Source organism: Hippopotamus amphibius, chromosome 6 (assembly GCF_030028045.1).
Source record: "Hippopotamus amphibius kiboko isolate mHipAmp2 chromosome 6, mHipAmp2.hap2, whole genome shotgun sequence".
Lineage (NCBI taxonomy): Eukaryota > Metazoa > Chordata > Mammalia > Artiodactyla > Hippopotamidae > Hippopotamus > Hippopotamus amphibius.
Window position 1 is genome coordinate 102560084 of NC_080191.1, and position 13831 is coordinate 102573914.

A 13831-nucleotide genomic window follows, 5' to 3' on the forward strand; every position below is an offset into this window, starting at 1 on the left:
CCTTTATACTCCTTCTATTAAGAAGCGATAGAGTCCTGAAATAAGATTTCCTGCTCGTGTAGAAATAGGTTTTATGAAAAGAAAGGAGTTAGGTGTTCAGCATTTGTTGGCTGATGTGTGGCAGGGACAGGGTGAGGTACAAGTGATATAGAAGAGACTGAGAACAAAAATTATATGAATGAGATTCTAGGGAATATGGCCTAAGAGAGATCAGTCTGGCTTATGTCCAGAAATCACATCTTCCCCAGGCCATGATTTGCCACATTTAAAATGGCAAAGGAATGTGTTTTTTTTTTAAATGTCTTCCAAATAGTTTGATTTGTGACATCATTAGGAAAAGAAAACAGTTTTCTAAGTTGACTCCTTGAAATAGGACAAATCTCTTGGATTTATAAGTTTTTGTTTTTCTGAATCAATGTAATCAACCCTGTAGACATGCCCAGTATTTATTGAGCACCTACTGTGTTCCATAAACTCAGCAGAGACTTCTGAAAAAGGATAATAGTGTTAGCATTTCAAGGAGTTTATAGTCGCATTGGGGAGACAAGACTCCTGCATTTGCACAAGTAGGAAACGACGTAAGATAGGATATTATTTGTTTTAAACTAACGTAGTACAGATTGTTAGCACTGTGAAACTTTAAAGGAGAGGTAGTAATTAAAATGAGAAGGGAGTTACTAAGTGCTAGTAGCTCACAACACTTAACCTTCACAACAGCCCAGAGAGAGTAATGACCAACCAAGGCCCATAAAGCTGATAAATAGTAGAGCTGGAATTTGGTCCTGTTTCATTGACTCCAAAGTTTGTGTTCTTTTCATTGCCTCAGTCTTCACTGAGAGACAGTGGGCGAAGAAGCTAAAGAGGATCTGGAAAGAAGAGTAGTTAAAAGGGATCAGAGAGGGCCTTCCAGGAACAAGGGTAGTATGAGCAAAGGCATTCAGAGGTGAAACTGAATAAGGATCATCTGTGGGATTGTAAGAGGAAGGCCTCAGTTAGAGCCAGATGCATGGGGCATGGGTACTGGAAAACAGGGAGGCCAGAGGAGAGTAGGCTGTGAAAGGAAATACCTGATGCTCTAAGACAATGTGGTGCAACAGAACTTCCTGTGATGATGAAAATGTTCTTTGTGCTGTGTGATGCATTAACTGCTAGTACATTTGGTCCTTGAAGTCTCGAAATGGGGCTACTGTGACTAAGGAACTGATTGGTAAACGTAATTTAATTATACCTCTTTTTTTTTTTTTTTTTTTTTGGGCCACACCAGGAGGCATATGGGATCTCAGTTCCCTAGCCAGGGATCAAGCTTGTGCCCCCTGCATCGAGAGCACAGAGTCTTAACCACGAGACCGCTAGGGAAGTCCTGATTTAATTATGATATAAATAACCACGTGTGATTAGTGACTGCATATGGACAGCATAGCTCTAGGGATAGGTAGCCATTTACAGTTCTTTATCAGATATGGGACTCGGGGAAGTGTTGATTAAAGAATAGTAATTTCAAATTTATTTGCAGGGAAAAGAACTGGTAAGGATTCAGATTGCATCCTCACTTGAAGAATAATATAACTAATAAAAATATGGTAAAATGATTGTGCAATTTTGTCATTTCCTGTTTTTTTTAATAGGGGCTGCGATTTATCCAACTGAAAAATCCTTGGAGTCATTTACGTTGGAAAGGACGGTATAGTGAAAATGATGTAAAAAACTGGACCCCAGAGTTGCAGAAGTATTTAAACTTTGATCCTCGAACAGCTCAGAAAATAGACAATGGTAAATATCTTTAATAATATTTGATCTTTAAATAAGTAACATACTTTAACAGTGTGCAATTGTACTTAACTGACAGGTCATTGAGTTTTTTTTTAGACTAACAAAGACATGTAATTTTCAGGAATATTTTGGATTTCATGGGATGATCTCTGCCAATATTATGATGTGATTTATTTGAGTTGGAATCCAGGTCTTTTTAAAGAATCAACATGTATTCACAGGTAACTTTTTTGCACGTTTCAGAATATGCTTTATAGTAGTCTCCCTGTTTTCATTTAAAACGATGTTATTTGGGAAGACTAGTATTCTCTCTTTGTCATGCCCACAGATGGCTATGATGTAACAGTTATTTTCTTTGTATGATTCTTGGTTATGCCAAAAATAAAAAACAAGAAAACCCAATAACCTAATTGTATTTGAAACACAAAACTTTTTAAAATAGTATTTCACTATAGGTCTATGAGAAATTTAACTACTGTGTTCTTTGTTGATCTTGTCTTTTAGTACTTGGGATGCTAAGCAAGGACCTGTGAAAGATGCCTATAGCCTGGCCAACAACCCCCAGTACAAGTTGGAGGTGCAGTGTCCACAAGGGGGCGCTGCGGTGTGGGTTTTGCTTAGCAGACACATAACAGACAAGGTACTGGTACCTTCTTATATCCTGTACAGAAATTCTTTTAAATATAATTAGACCATCGTGAGCGAGATATGTAACTTGATCACCAACCTGTTTCATTTATATAGGTGGCTTGAAAATAGTGTTTTATTCGATAAATGAATATTTTCCTCAAAGGAAATTGATAATTTATAATTATACACTTAAAATCTCATTCAGAAATCATCTATGAAGAAAAATATGAGGGGGTTTATGCTTCTGGTGAGGGTTTTAATGTTGATTATACATGTTTTAGATCTAAAGACTTAACATTAAGATATGCTAAAGGGGTTTGGAAATGCTGATTCATTGGGCCTGATTTTGTAAAGGGTAACCATAATTTTAATGGCTTTATAGTATTTGTAGTATATTGCTTCATACAATATGGTCATTTATTGAAATGACCATTTAATTCAGAAAAATGACATTTTTTATGACACTGAATAGAAATGCTCTTAAACTTAGAAATAATCTCCTTCCTCCCTTCCCCCCCCCCCCCCCCCCCCCCCCCACACACACACAGAGGAGCATTTTGAGCCCATTTTCCTAACCATATTGGATTCTTTGTGCTTTTAGGATGATTTTGCAAATAATCGAGAATTTATCACAATGGTTGTATACAAGACTGATGGGAAAAAAGTTTATTACCCAGGTATGTTTAGTAAACAGACATTCAAACAAACATTAAAATTCTATCTGTGTGATTAATTTTAAAATGACAAATTTTATGCAGCTAATATGCAGAAATTAATAATTATGTTGACACTAATAGAAACCACTCAAACAGATGGGTGGGTATTTATACTACTTGTGTGTTTTGTTTTATTTTTAATTTAGAGACCTCAGGAATTTGGGATTTCTGCAGTCTTGCACATTGCCATCTAGAGCTTTATTTCTAAAATTTAAACCCTATCTTTTTCTCTGATCAAAAAAATCTGTGGTTTTCCATGGAGTCTTGGATAAGATCCAGGCTCTTTGGCATGATGTCCAAGGCTTTTTAATCTCCTGGCCTTCACCTCGCTGTCCCCCTTTGTCTCATGCCCCAGTGTTTCACAGCACCCTCAGCACAGGTCCAGCTTCTCCTGATCTCACCATGCCCTTGTGGCCACTCTTTTCACACAGTTTCTTCTGCCAAGAATTTCTTCTCCCTGTCCCCTGCCCACATATTCCTTTTACCCTATTCTGCATAGTGAATGTGGTTAAGATCCAGTTTATGTTACTTCCTCTGTGATGACCTTCGTGCCAGGCAAAGTGAATCTTTCCCAAAGGCATTAACATATTGTGCTGAGACCATTTTGCTTTCACGTTAAAAAAAATATATCACTTACTATGTGATAGGAACTGTTAGTCTGTGTTCTAGTTTGGGAGAGAAGTAAGAATAAACAACCTGGTGGTGACACACTCGTGTAAAGCAGTGCACAGGCTCACAGTTCCGTGCCCGCTTGGTCGCTTTGGTTGGGTGGCCGTGGAAAGCCTCTTTGAGAAGGGATAAGAGGAACTCTGAATGACAAACAGGAGTCAGTCACGCAAAGAAATAGAGGTAAGAGCATTACAAGCAAAGGGAACAGCAAGTGCAAGGACCCTAAAATGAGGAAGAGAAAGGTGTTTTCGGGGAATAAAAAAAGGCCAGGAGGCCTGAGAAGTGTGGTATCAGAAGCCATCAGAGGTATGCAGGCTTAGATCACATGGGGTTCTGTCAGCCCAGAGAAGGGTGGGATTTTGCTCTAAGTGTGATGGGAGATCTTTGGAGGGTCTTAATCAGGAAAATGACATCTGATTTTTTTTTTTTTTTTTTAAGAAAATTCTTTGTAGAACATATTGAAGGGGACAAAAAATGGAAGCAGAGAACCCAATTAGGTGGTTTTATTTATGTGAGAAGTGATGGTGGTTTGAACTTAGGGTGGTAAAGTGGAGATGAGAAGTGGACAGATTTGGGTTTGGTTAGGACTGTCAGGACTCGTTGGGTTAATGTAGGGAGCGAAGAGGAGTCAAGGATGATTCCTGTGTTTTGGCCTGAGCAATAGAAAGGTGTAACTTTTACCGTGATGTCAGGGCTGCTGGGAGCAGGGAACGGAGCAGATTTGCCATGGAGTAAAAATTTAAGACCCCTGTCTGCTCTCCAAAGTGAAGGTGCAAAGCAGGCAGTTGGGTTTCTGAGCAGCGCTTTGGGACAAGGATAGGGTTGCAGGTACAGACGGAGGAGTGGGGGGGATAAAGATGGCATTTGAAGGTAGGACAGGGAGAGTTGTAGGTACAGAGATGAATACCCAGCCCCTGGCCCCTGGGCTCTGGCATCTTAATGTTGAGCAGAGAACACGTTACCAGAAAAGCATTTGAACAGAGTACCTGATGGGTTGTGTGAAACCTTACTCTATCTCAGGGGAAGAAAATATTCCATGGGGGGAGTGGGCAGCTCTACCCATTGCTATTTCTGAGGTCCAGTGAGATTGGGTTAGAGAAGAGACGGTTGGACTTAGCGCCCTGGCAGCATCGTTGACCTTGACAGGAACAGAGTTGGCCAGAGGTGGGCTGGAATCCCAGGTAGAGTGGATTGAGGAGGGCCTGAGGTAAGGTTCTTTCAAGAAGGCTGTGCAGAGCAGTGGGCACTGATGGGGGAGATGGGATCAGAAGCGGTTTTGTCAAGTTGCGTTTTGCTTGATCATAGGAAAACATGGCCTTCCTCCCCAGTATGCTGCATTGAGGGCATCCCAAGGTTTTTTGGGGTGTGCATAGCACACAGTAGGTCCAGTGATAAATGTCAAACTAGCCACATTTTCCATTTTTCATGTTGGTCATTATATAACCCAGAAAGCACAAATGTTGTGAGTATATTCCTAGCATTAACATGTTACACAGCTTTTGAATTTCAAACAACTTGTTACTATTTGTACTTGGATTTTAAAAAAAAAACAATGCTTCCTCTCTTATACATAGTGACTCTGCCATTTCAGGGTACTTTCTGGTTTAGTTTTATTTTCATCATAACACTCTGAGGTAAATCGGACTGTTCTCCATCTGACAGAAGAGTAAACTGAGACATAGGTCAGACCTGTTCAGGATCACAGACGTGCCCATTCTTTTCCCCTTCACACTTTTCCCACTTCAACCTCTAAGCTTGAGAGACTTATTAACTTTATCTGTTTGAGATACTAAAATTTCTTCTACAAACTGCATTATAAATACTCAGTGTTCCTAAATCACCTCAGTGATATAGCACTGATTTTCAATGACTTTTCTTAATTGATATGCACAAAATGACTTTATGGTATTAACCTCAACTCATGAGACTGTCAAAGAATCTATGGGGCAGCATTGTCTGTAATAGCAAAATATTGGAAATAATCCAGATCTCTACATTGTCTGAATAACTACATGGGGGGTACAGATAAAATATGTCCTATTCATATGATGGCATATGATATTGTACATGCGGTTTTAAAAGGAATAAAATGTATCTATGTAGATCAACATGGATCTCAAAAACTTGAGTGAAAAGTGAAAGATCTAAAACAAGACATATACTGTTTTCCATTTTTTTAGATATATGCTCGTGTGTAAGTCTGAAAGACGCCCATCAGATCCATCAGAGTGGAATTGAATAAGATTTAAGGGTGGTGGTTGAAGGAACTTTGTTTTATATAGAAGCTATTATGACAAAAAAATGTTAATTTAATTCTGAGTGGTGGGGAATATAGATATATGTTCATATACTTCTTTGTATCTTTTAAAAAAATTTCCTCAAAAGAAAAGAAGTTAATCTTGATTTTAAGATCCTCTACCAGGAGAGAAAAATACAACATAGGGCAAATAGCAGGGATTATCATATACCTTGTTGAATGTATTCCAAAAGATTTTTTTTTTTTTTGCTTATTGGAAACTAAAGTTTTAAATTGTTTAATTGTAAAGTTTTAAATTGAAATTGTAATTCTATAGTACCATTATATTTTAAAGATAGAATTAAGGAGATGTACATCCATTTAATTATTTTTCCTACATCAACCATAAAACTTAAAAACTAAAGAAAATAAAGTCCCGTCTTCTGTAAACCTACTTGTTTATTTGCAGCTGACCCACCTCCATACATTGATGGGATTCGAATTAACAGCCCTCATTATTTGACTAAGATAAAGCTAACCACACCCGGAACCCATACCTTTACATTAGTGGTTTCTCAGTATGAAAAACAGAACACAATCCATTACACAGTCCGGGTAAGTAAACCAACGTGACAGAACAATAATAGAAAGTCCATAACATCTCTGTTTTGTAAGTGGGATTATCTACAGAAGAGGTTTATTTTTAAAGATAGATCTCTGTATATTGTTGAGTGTGTGTTGATAACAATTCAGTATTATGATGATGCTTCATGCAGAAAGTAGTGCTTTTGAATAGTAAAGTTTTTATTCTGAATAACATTTTGAATGAACACTTTAGTTTTTAAAGTAGTCGTCTAGTCCTGAGGTAATGTGGTATGTTGGACTAATAGACTCAGAGAGCAATAAAAACTCCTTTAGTCTAAATAATACTTTTATTGACTTAAGAAGACCTTGAATTTAGTGAAAAGAAATCAACTGCCTATAAACATATGGCTCTCATTTAGCTGGGAAGGTCATTGTAATTTTGTTCTGCATAGATTTGTTTGCTGTAGATCAATAAAGAGGCTCAATTCGAATCGATTTTTTAGTGACAAAAGGGACATTGGGGAGCTGCTTTCACCCCTTCATCCTTCAGATGCAGAAGCCAAGACCTAGGGAGATTGTGGTGTGTCCTGAGGCACAGAGCCCTAGCTGCGCAACCCGCGGTTCTTTAACCCTGCCCTGATGTCAGGCCGCCTATAGAATCAGGACTGTTATATATGCCAACTGATTTCTTAGTCTTCCAAAACGTTCTTTCATCACTTTAGTGCTTTTATAAGTATAAATTTTATCAATATAATATATATTTTTTTTACTCTAGGTATACTCAGCATGCAGCTTTACTTTTTCAAAGATTCCTTCACCATACACCGTGTCAAAACAGGTAAGAGAATTTTCCTCTGAGCCATAATCTCATGGAAATCTTAGAATTCCCTTTCCTTTTTCTCGTTTTTGTTTTTTGTTGTTTTGTTTTTTTCCATATTTGACAATTTCTTACAAAGTAGAAACATTCTGGGACTTGTCAGGACTACAAGGAAAATGTAGTCTCCAGTCTGGGTTGGAATACAGGCTCTTCAGTGAGCACCATTAAGTGATCCTCTGGGAAGAAATTAATTCAGAGAAAGAAGATTCATGCAAACCTTGGTCAGTAGGGAAGGCCTTAAGCAGAATTTGGGATTGACTCTGCAGGGTGGGCTGAACGTGTGGAAGAAGATTTGAGGGAGAATTCTTGGCAGGGTGGACTTGAAGGCTGAGAGATGGAGACAGGGCTGAGAGTAGCAGAGTAGCCAGGCTGACTTGGAGAGGTGCATTGGCTGCAGGTGGCAATAAAGCCTGGAAAGAGAGGCTGTGGCCACGGTGGAGAGTTGCTTCTTTTTTTTTTTTTTTTTTCTTTTTTCAAGGCACAAAGGAATTTTGTCTTTAGAGTTATAGAATGTGAAGTTTTGTTAATACAAAAGCTTTGTCTTATTAGATTAATGGAAAGTGGAGTGGTCAGAGTGCTGGAGGATGTGGAAATTTCCAAGAGACTCACAAAAATAACCCCATTTACCAATTCCATATAGAAAAGACTGGGCCACTACTGATCGAGCTAAGAGGACCAAGGTTTGTGATAAGTAACTTTCTTAAATTAATAATGTTATATTAAAAATGAGTTTAGTGGAACAGAATAGGGTTTTGAAACATACATATGTGCGGACACTTGATTTATGATTAAAGATGGTATTGCAGAGGAGTGAGGAAAGGGCACTGTTCAGTGATGGTGCTGCGATAATTAATGTCTGTGTACCAGGAAGTTGATCCAACCCCTGTCTCACAGCCAATCGGAAAATCAGTTCCAGGTGGGTTACCAACACAGGCAGTAATAACCTCAGGATAAGGAAAGACTTAAGACACAAAGAGCACATAAAAAGATTTGTAATTACCCTACATTAGTAAGAAAAAAGTCTGCAGTTTTAAAAAATAAAAACAAAACAAAAACTTGAACAGGCATATCATAAGGGAAATAATCCAAATGACCAATAAATTGTAAGAGCCAAAAATTAGAAAAGCCAGTGCCCATCAGTGGCGTTTAAGATTATAAAACATAGAGTCCTGCATACCAATGAAAATAAATTACAGCTCCCACAACATGGCTGAGTCTTAGGAACAAGCTGAGCAACAGAAGCCACACAACAGAATGTTATACTGTGTTTCCACTTGTGTGAAGTCAGGAACAGGTAAAACAACCTGCGGGAGTACGCACACTTAGGTAGGCACACTGTAGACAAAGCAGGACGAGTAAGCTCTGCGGGACAGCGACTGTGATCAGAAGGGAACGCACAGGGACTTCCGCGGTGCTGAGAGGGTTTTGTTGACTGATGTGCAGGTAACCCAGGTGTTTGTTCACTATACGAGTTATTTGTTAAGCTATGTATTTGTTTTATGTGCACTGTGTTATATTTCACCATTTTAAAATGTTTAAAAAATACAGAGAATACAAATAAAAAAATAAATCTAGGCTTAATTGTGCCTTCCTGTAATTACAGACTATTTCAAAAGAAACTAATAATCCTTTAGGTAAGACTAAGCTATTTTTTCCACAGTCATTTTAAAAACCTTTACCTGTTTGATAGGTGAAATAAGGTACCTCATTGCCCTTTTGTATTTCATGTCCACGTAGCTTGAATATGGAAAAATTGACAATGTGTATTTTTCCTTTATTCAAATATCTATTCATGTCTTTTGCCCATTTTTCTGTTGGACTTGTCACGTTTTTCTTAATTGTAAATGTGAATAAGGGTAGGTATGTAAAGGTATTAAGTCTTTCACATATTTGCAGGTATTTTTCCCAGATTAATTTTCTCACATAAAAATTTTTCATTATAATCATTTTACTGTCATTATAAAGCCCCATTTTGCTGTGGGCAAAACTCTCACCCTACTAGCAAATAAATTTTCACTGTATTTTCCTCTAGTTCTTTTATGGTTTTATTTTTTACATTCTTTTTTTAAAGTCCACATGGAATGTATTTTATATTTGGTGTGAAATAGTTTAATAGTTTTTTCTAAGTTTTTGTCACCTTATCACCACCTATGTAAATAATGCTTTCCCTACTGATTTAGAATGCCATGTCTGCCATAGGCTAATTATTTCTGTAAATTTATAGCTTATTTCAGGGTTCTCTCCCATTCTACTTTTTCTGCCTAATACACTATTTTATCATTTAAATTTAACATTATTCTCTGGGAGCCTGTGGTAAAAATACAGCCTCTTCTAAAGTAAGTTTAATAAAGTATTAATCTTTATGGCTTCAATTTAAAAATATAAATGGTGTTTTCTGTACTTAAGAGTAAAAATAGTATGAATGTATCTCAGAGCACTGTTTCCTCCTCCAGGAGTTTTAGAAGCACGTACTGGATTTAATAATAGTCCATCTGCAGTTCAGGTATAGTTATTTTGAGTATGTGTTTGAAACGACTTAATAACAGCAGGAATTTGTTCTTTTTTACTGCTAGGCAATATAGTGTTGGATTTGAAGTTGTAACAGTTTCTGTGGTGGGAGACCCTGGTCCCCATGGCTTTCAGAGGAAATCTAGTGGCGACTACAGGTAATGTTGGCATTTTGATAGCTCTCTGACTTACACTTCACTTGCTGTGGCATCATCGCCTGAAAACCTTGTTCTCATTTTCCCTGAATACAGGTGTGGGTTTTGCTACCTGGAACTAGAAAATATACCTGCTGGGATCTACAATATCATTCCCAGTACTTTTTTGCCTAAACAAGAAGGACCCTTTTTCTTGGACTTCAATAGTATTATCACCATCAAGACAACACAGCTGCAGTGATGGAGAAACTTCAGCAATTGCTAGGTCTCGTACTCAGCAAACACCAAGTCTTCAAACGAGGACACAGATCTCCAGGACACTAAACACATCAGGACAGAATTAAATCTCTAAAAACGTTCCTGTGGAATCTGGTGCTGAAGTCAGGGTATATGTTGAGAACTGTATGTAGGCAGAATTATCCTACGTCACTTAGAAGTACCATCTACATGGTTTTGTGTATATATGGAGTGGGCTTGCATTTAGGGCCCACATTGTATTAAAAAGTGTAGATGATTAAAGATTAGACTCAGTCAAGCACTGAGATAGATGCTCTTGCTTAGAGGGAACCAAAACCAGAGGAGGAAAATGAGGGATGTAAACTCACTGAGTGGAACAGTAGGCTGGGGTGATATTATCAAATATTTATGTTACGTTTGTCTTCTTGGCAGAGCATGTTGTTAGGTACACCTGCTTGTGTTGCGACTCTCCTGTACATACTGGGCAACTAACTACCAAATGAATCATGTTACCATAAGATTCTAATTCTGCATTATTTATGACTTTAAATGTTGACCATTGCCCATAGGTTATGAAAGGATAAAGCTTTAAGAAACACTGAGTCAGCATGAACACGCTCCTGCTTAAGAGTGGAGGTTGCTGAGGTCAGACACCTGTCTCCCACTGACGCGTGTAAGGAGAACCGAGGTGTATTCATCAGTGTAGTTTTCATTTATCAGGTTGATGAAAGTAGTCTGAGACATTGACGACATTACAATTTAGTTTGTATGGTCTTTTTTTTTAATTGCTGTGTAGTTCAGTGTTCTTATGGTAACAGCACTCTAAAGAAAATACAATTGAGAATTTAATATATGGTAATTGGGTTGCATTTGAAAAAATTGCCAAGATACTGTTATGTGTAAATTCCCAGTTGTTTACATAAAAAGTCAGAGTAGAATGTTGTTCAAGATTTTAAAGATCTAAAAATTAATACAGTGGGATTTTTCATCTCTAATTATTAAAACTTCTTTTGTATTTCTATTACCTTTAATTGAAATAAAATGTTTATACTTATGGAAACTGCATAGTTTAACCTAGAGAAATTATTAAAGGATTTCACACGGTATGTTCCATCTAAAAGAGAACTCATTACTTGCGTGAAAACTCACATTTTTACAAAAAAAAAAAAAAGTCTGTTCTTTTACATTCGGGATATAGTGGTAGATTGTTGTATTAGTGAGATTTCACTTTGGTAAATACTTAGTGCTTTCACTTTTAGCATGTTTTAGGTGGATTAGTTTTCTATGACTTTCCAAAGAAAAATCTAAAGCATAAGAGACATATTTATTATAAACATGATTTGAACCTTCTGTGTGAAAGATCTTATACAGGATGCAAAGACCTAATCCCTGCCCTCAAAAATCCCATAGAGGAGACCTATATAAACAATTTACTGTATTATAATGTTGAATTCTGTAACAGAGCTCCAAATAGGGCTCATGATGTACAAGTACAGATTAATTTTGGTTGGACCAATACAGAAAGAGAACAGAATCAACTGGGGAGCTTTTTAAAGTCCAGTGCCCACGTGTACCTGAACCACTAGTCAGCCTCTGGGGCTGAGAGCTAGGAGATGCCCAGGTGTCGCAGACGTGAGAACCAGGCCGCCACCATCAGCGCCTCATCTTTGTTTTCCTGCCACTGCGTCTCCGTACTGCTCGGCTTTAGAAGCAGCAGAAGTGGAATTCTGATTCACACCTGGAAATCAGGGCTTACATTGTTAGGATCCAGGACCTTAAGTGAAAATAAGAACAGATGACCACTGCATTCCACGCTCTTCCTTTTGGCAAGAGGATTGCCTGGAACAGAAGATTTGGGCAGCATCAGGATTTCTTATTTGAAGTCACAGACATTTTCTTAAAGCCATTTTTATTACACTCAAGGTATTAAGTACAAAATAACCTTGTAATTAGGATACTGTATCAGTCATTAAAAAAGGAGAAAACAGGACAGTATGAAGATTTACAAATGACATATATATATAAGCTGACAGACTTAATGGGCAACTTGAATGGGGTTCCTTTTTTTTTCTTTTAGAAATGCTGTTTTCTTAACAAAAAAGGACAAATAAAATACAATGCTCTAAATATGTGTAACCGTGAAAACAGGAAAAGCAGTCTCATAAACACTTATACTATTAGCACAACAGACACCATTGCTTCTATTAACAGCCTTTGCCAAAATGTGCCTACTCCCTTTCCTAGCTGTAAGGAACAATCTCCTCTAAGAAATACAAGTGCAGCATAACCCTTAAATACTTTTTTATTTTTAAAGTTACAGCCTACAGAGAAATTAACACCTTGTCAATCTAGAACAACACTGGCAACCATTCCTCATGCACTTCTCTTAGAATAAGTCCCCTGTGCTGGTAGGATGAGGTTTATGCTATAGAACCTTCTCTCCCACAGCCATGAACCCCCTTCTATGACAGGCCCCTGCTGCCCTCGTCCCCCCATCCCCACACTGGCATTCACCTTTCCCACCCCAAAAAGTGCAGCTCATGGTAACCTTTTATAAAAATGATTTTAATGGGTGTCCCAGCAAATTTACTTTTTTAAAAGCCCCCCTCTGAAAACCAGAGATGATGAAAATGAATTGTGTTCTTAGATTTTTTTTTTTTTTTTTAAGCCTTCACTGGGTTGAAAAAGGTGTTGTTCAGAATATTTTAGTTTTGTCTTGTGTACTTGTTTTCCCCTCGGATCTAAAGGAGAGAACAAGGCCATTTTCCCAAACGAGCGAGCCGCCAAACCTGCTGGGGCTCAGCTTCCCGGCCCCTTTCCTGGCTCGGGGGTCTTCCCCGGGAACCAGTTATTGCTTCCGCAACACTGACAGGGAACGTTCCACAAAGCCCGTGTGCCTGGTCACAGCCCACCTGGAGCAACAACTCTGCGCTGAAAAACACACCAGCCCGAGAGCTCTTACCCAGAAGAAACGTCTCCGGCCCTCAAGCTCACTGAGACGCCATTAGTGCAGTTTAGAGGAAACGTCTGGGATTTGGCCTGTATTAAATGATTATTGGCACAATGTTCTCCATACAGTGTCACGTATAAATACTGATATGCACGTGGGCCAGGGCTGCGGCCGGATCAGCCGATCTGCACCACGCTTGTGTCTGCGATGACCCTGTCCCTACCCTTCGAGCCCTGCAGGGACAGCTGCCGCATCCTGTCCTCCAAGGCCTGGCCCTTGGGGGACGTGCCCCTCGGGCTCTTGCCACTGTCACCGCTGCTGCCGCCGAGCCCCCGATGGTTCCTGGCTTTGTCACTCGTTTTATTCTCTGCCCCTTCCGCCCTGTCTCCTGTAGAAACGTAAAGATCATGGAATGAGTACTGGCAATTCCAAGGGTCCCCTGGGCCCACCCGTCAGCCGACTCAACCCCCAGACTCCCCGTGTGGCCCCACCGTGCGT

The 13831-nt window shown here is 38.7% G+C and overlaps 2 protein-coding genes across 6 annotated transcripts in view; one reads left to right on the forward strand and one right to left on the reverse strand.

Moving 5' to 3' along the window:
* Positions 1–11177, forward strand: part of CAPN7 (calpain 7) — a 44132-nt gene extending 32955 nt beyond the window's left edge. For 2 of the 4 annotated variants that reach the window (XM_057737861.1, XM_057737862.1), the window contains 9 exons: positions 1626–1770; positions 1892–1991; positions 2275–2410; positions 3002–3077; positions 6491–6636; positions 7382–7444; positions 8033–8163; positions 10057–10149; positions 10243–11177. In XM_057737861.1, the coding sequence (XP_057593844.1) occupies positions 1626–1770; positions 1892–1991; positions 2275–2410; positions 3002–3077; positions 6491–6636; positions 7382–7444; positions 8033–8163; positions 10057–10149; positions 10243–10387 (1035 nt within the window). In that variant the 3' untranslated portion in view covers positions 10388–11177. The remainder of the gene's footprint in view (positions 1–1625; positions 1771–1891; positions 1992–2274; positions 2411–3001; positions 3078–6490; positions 6637–7381; positions 7445–8032; positions 8164–10056; positions 10150–10242) is intronic. The other 2 variants (XR_009054208.1, XM_057737863.1) reach the window with 2 other exon arrangements.
* A 1244-nt stretch (positions 11178–12421) lies between these two features.
* SH3BP5 (SH3 domain binding protein 5) overlaps positions 12422–13831 on the reverse strand; it is a 69895-nt gene continuing 68485 nt past the window's right edge. For both annotated transcript variants that reach the window (XM_057737864.1, XM_057737865.1), the window contains one exon: positions 12422–13721. In XM_057737864.1, the coding sequence (XP_057593847.1) occupies positions 13510–13721 (212 nt within the window). In that variant the 3' untranslated portion in view covers positions 12422–13509. The remainder of the gene's footprint in view (positions 13722–13831) is intronic.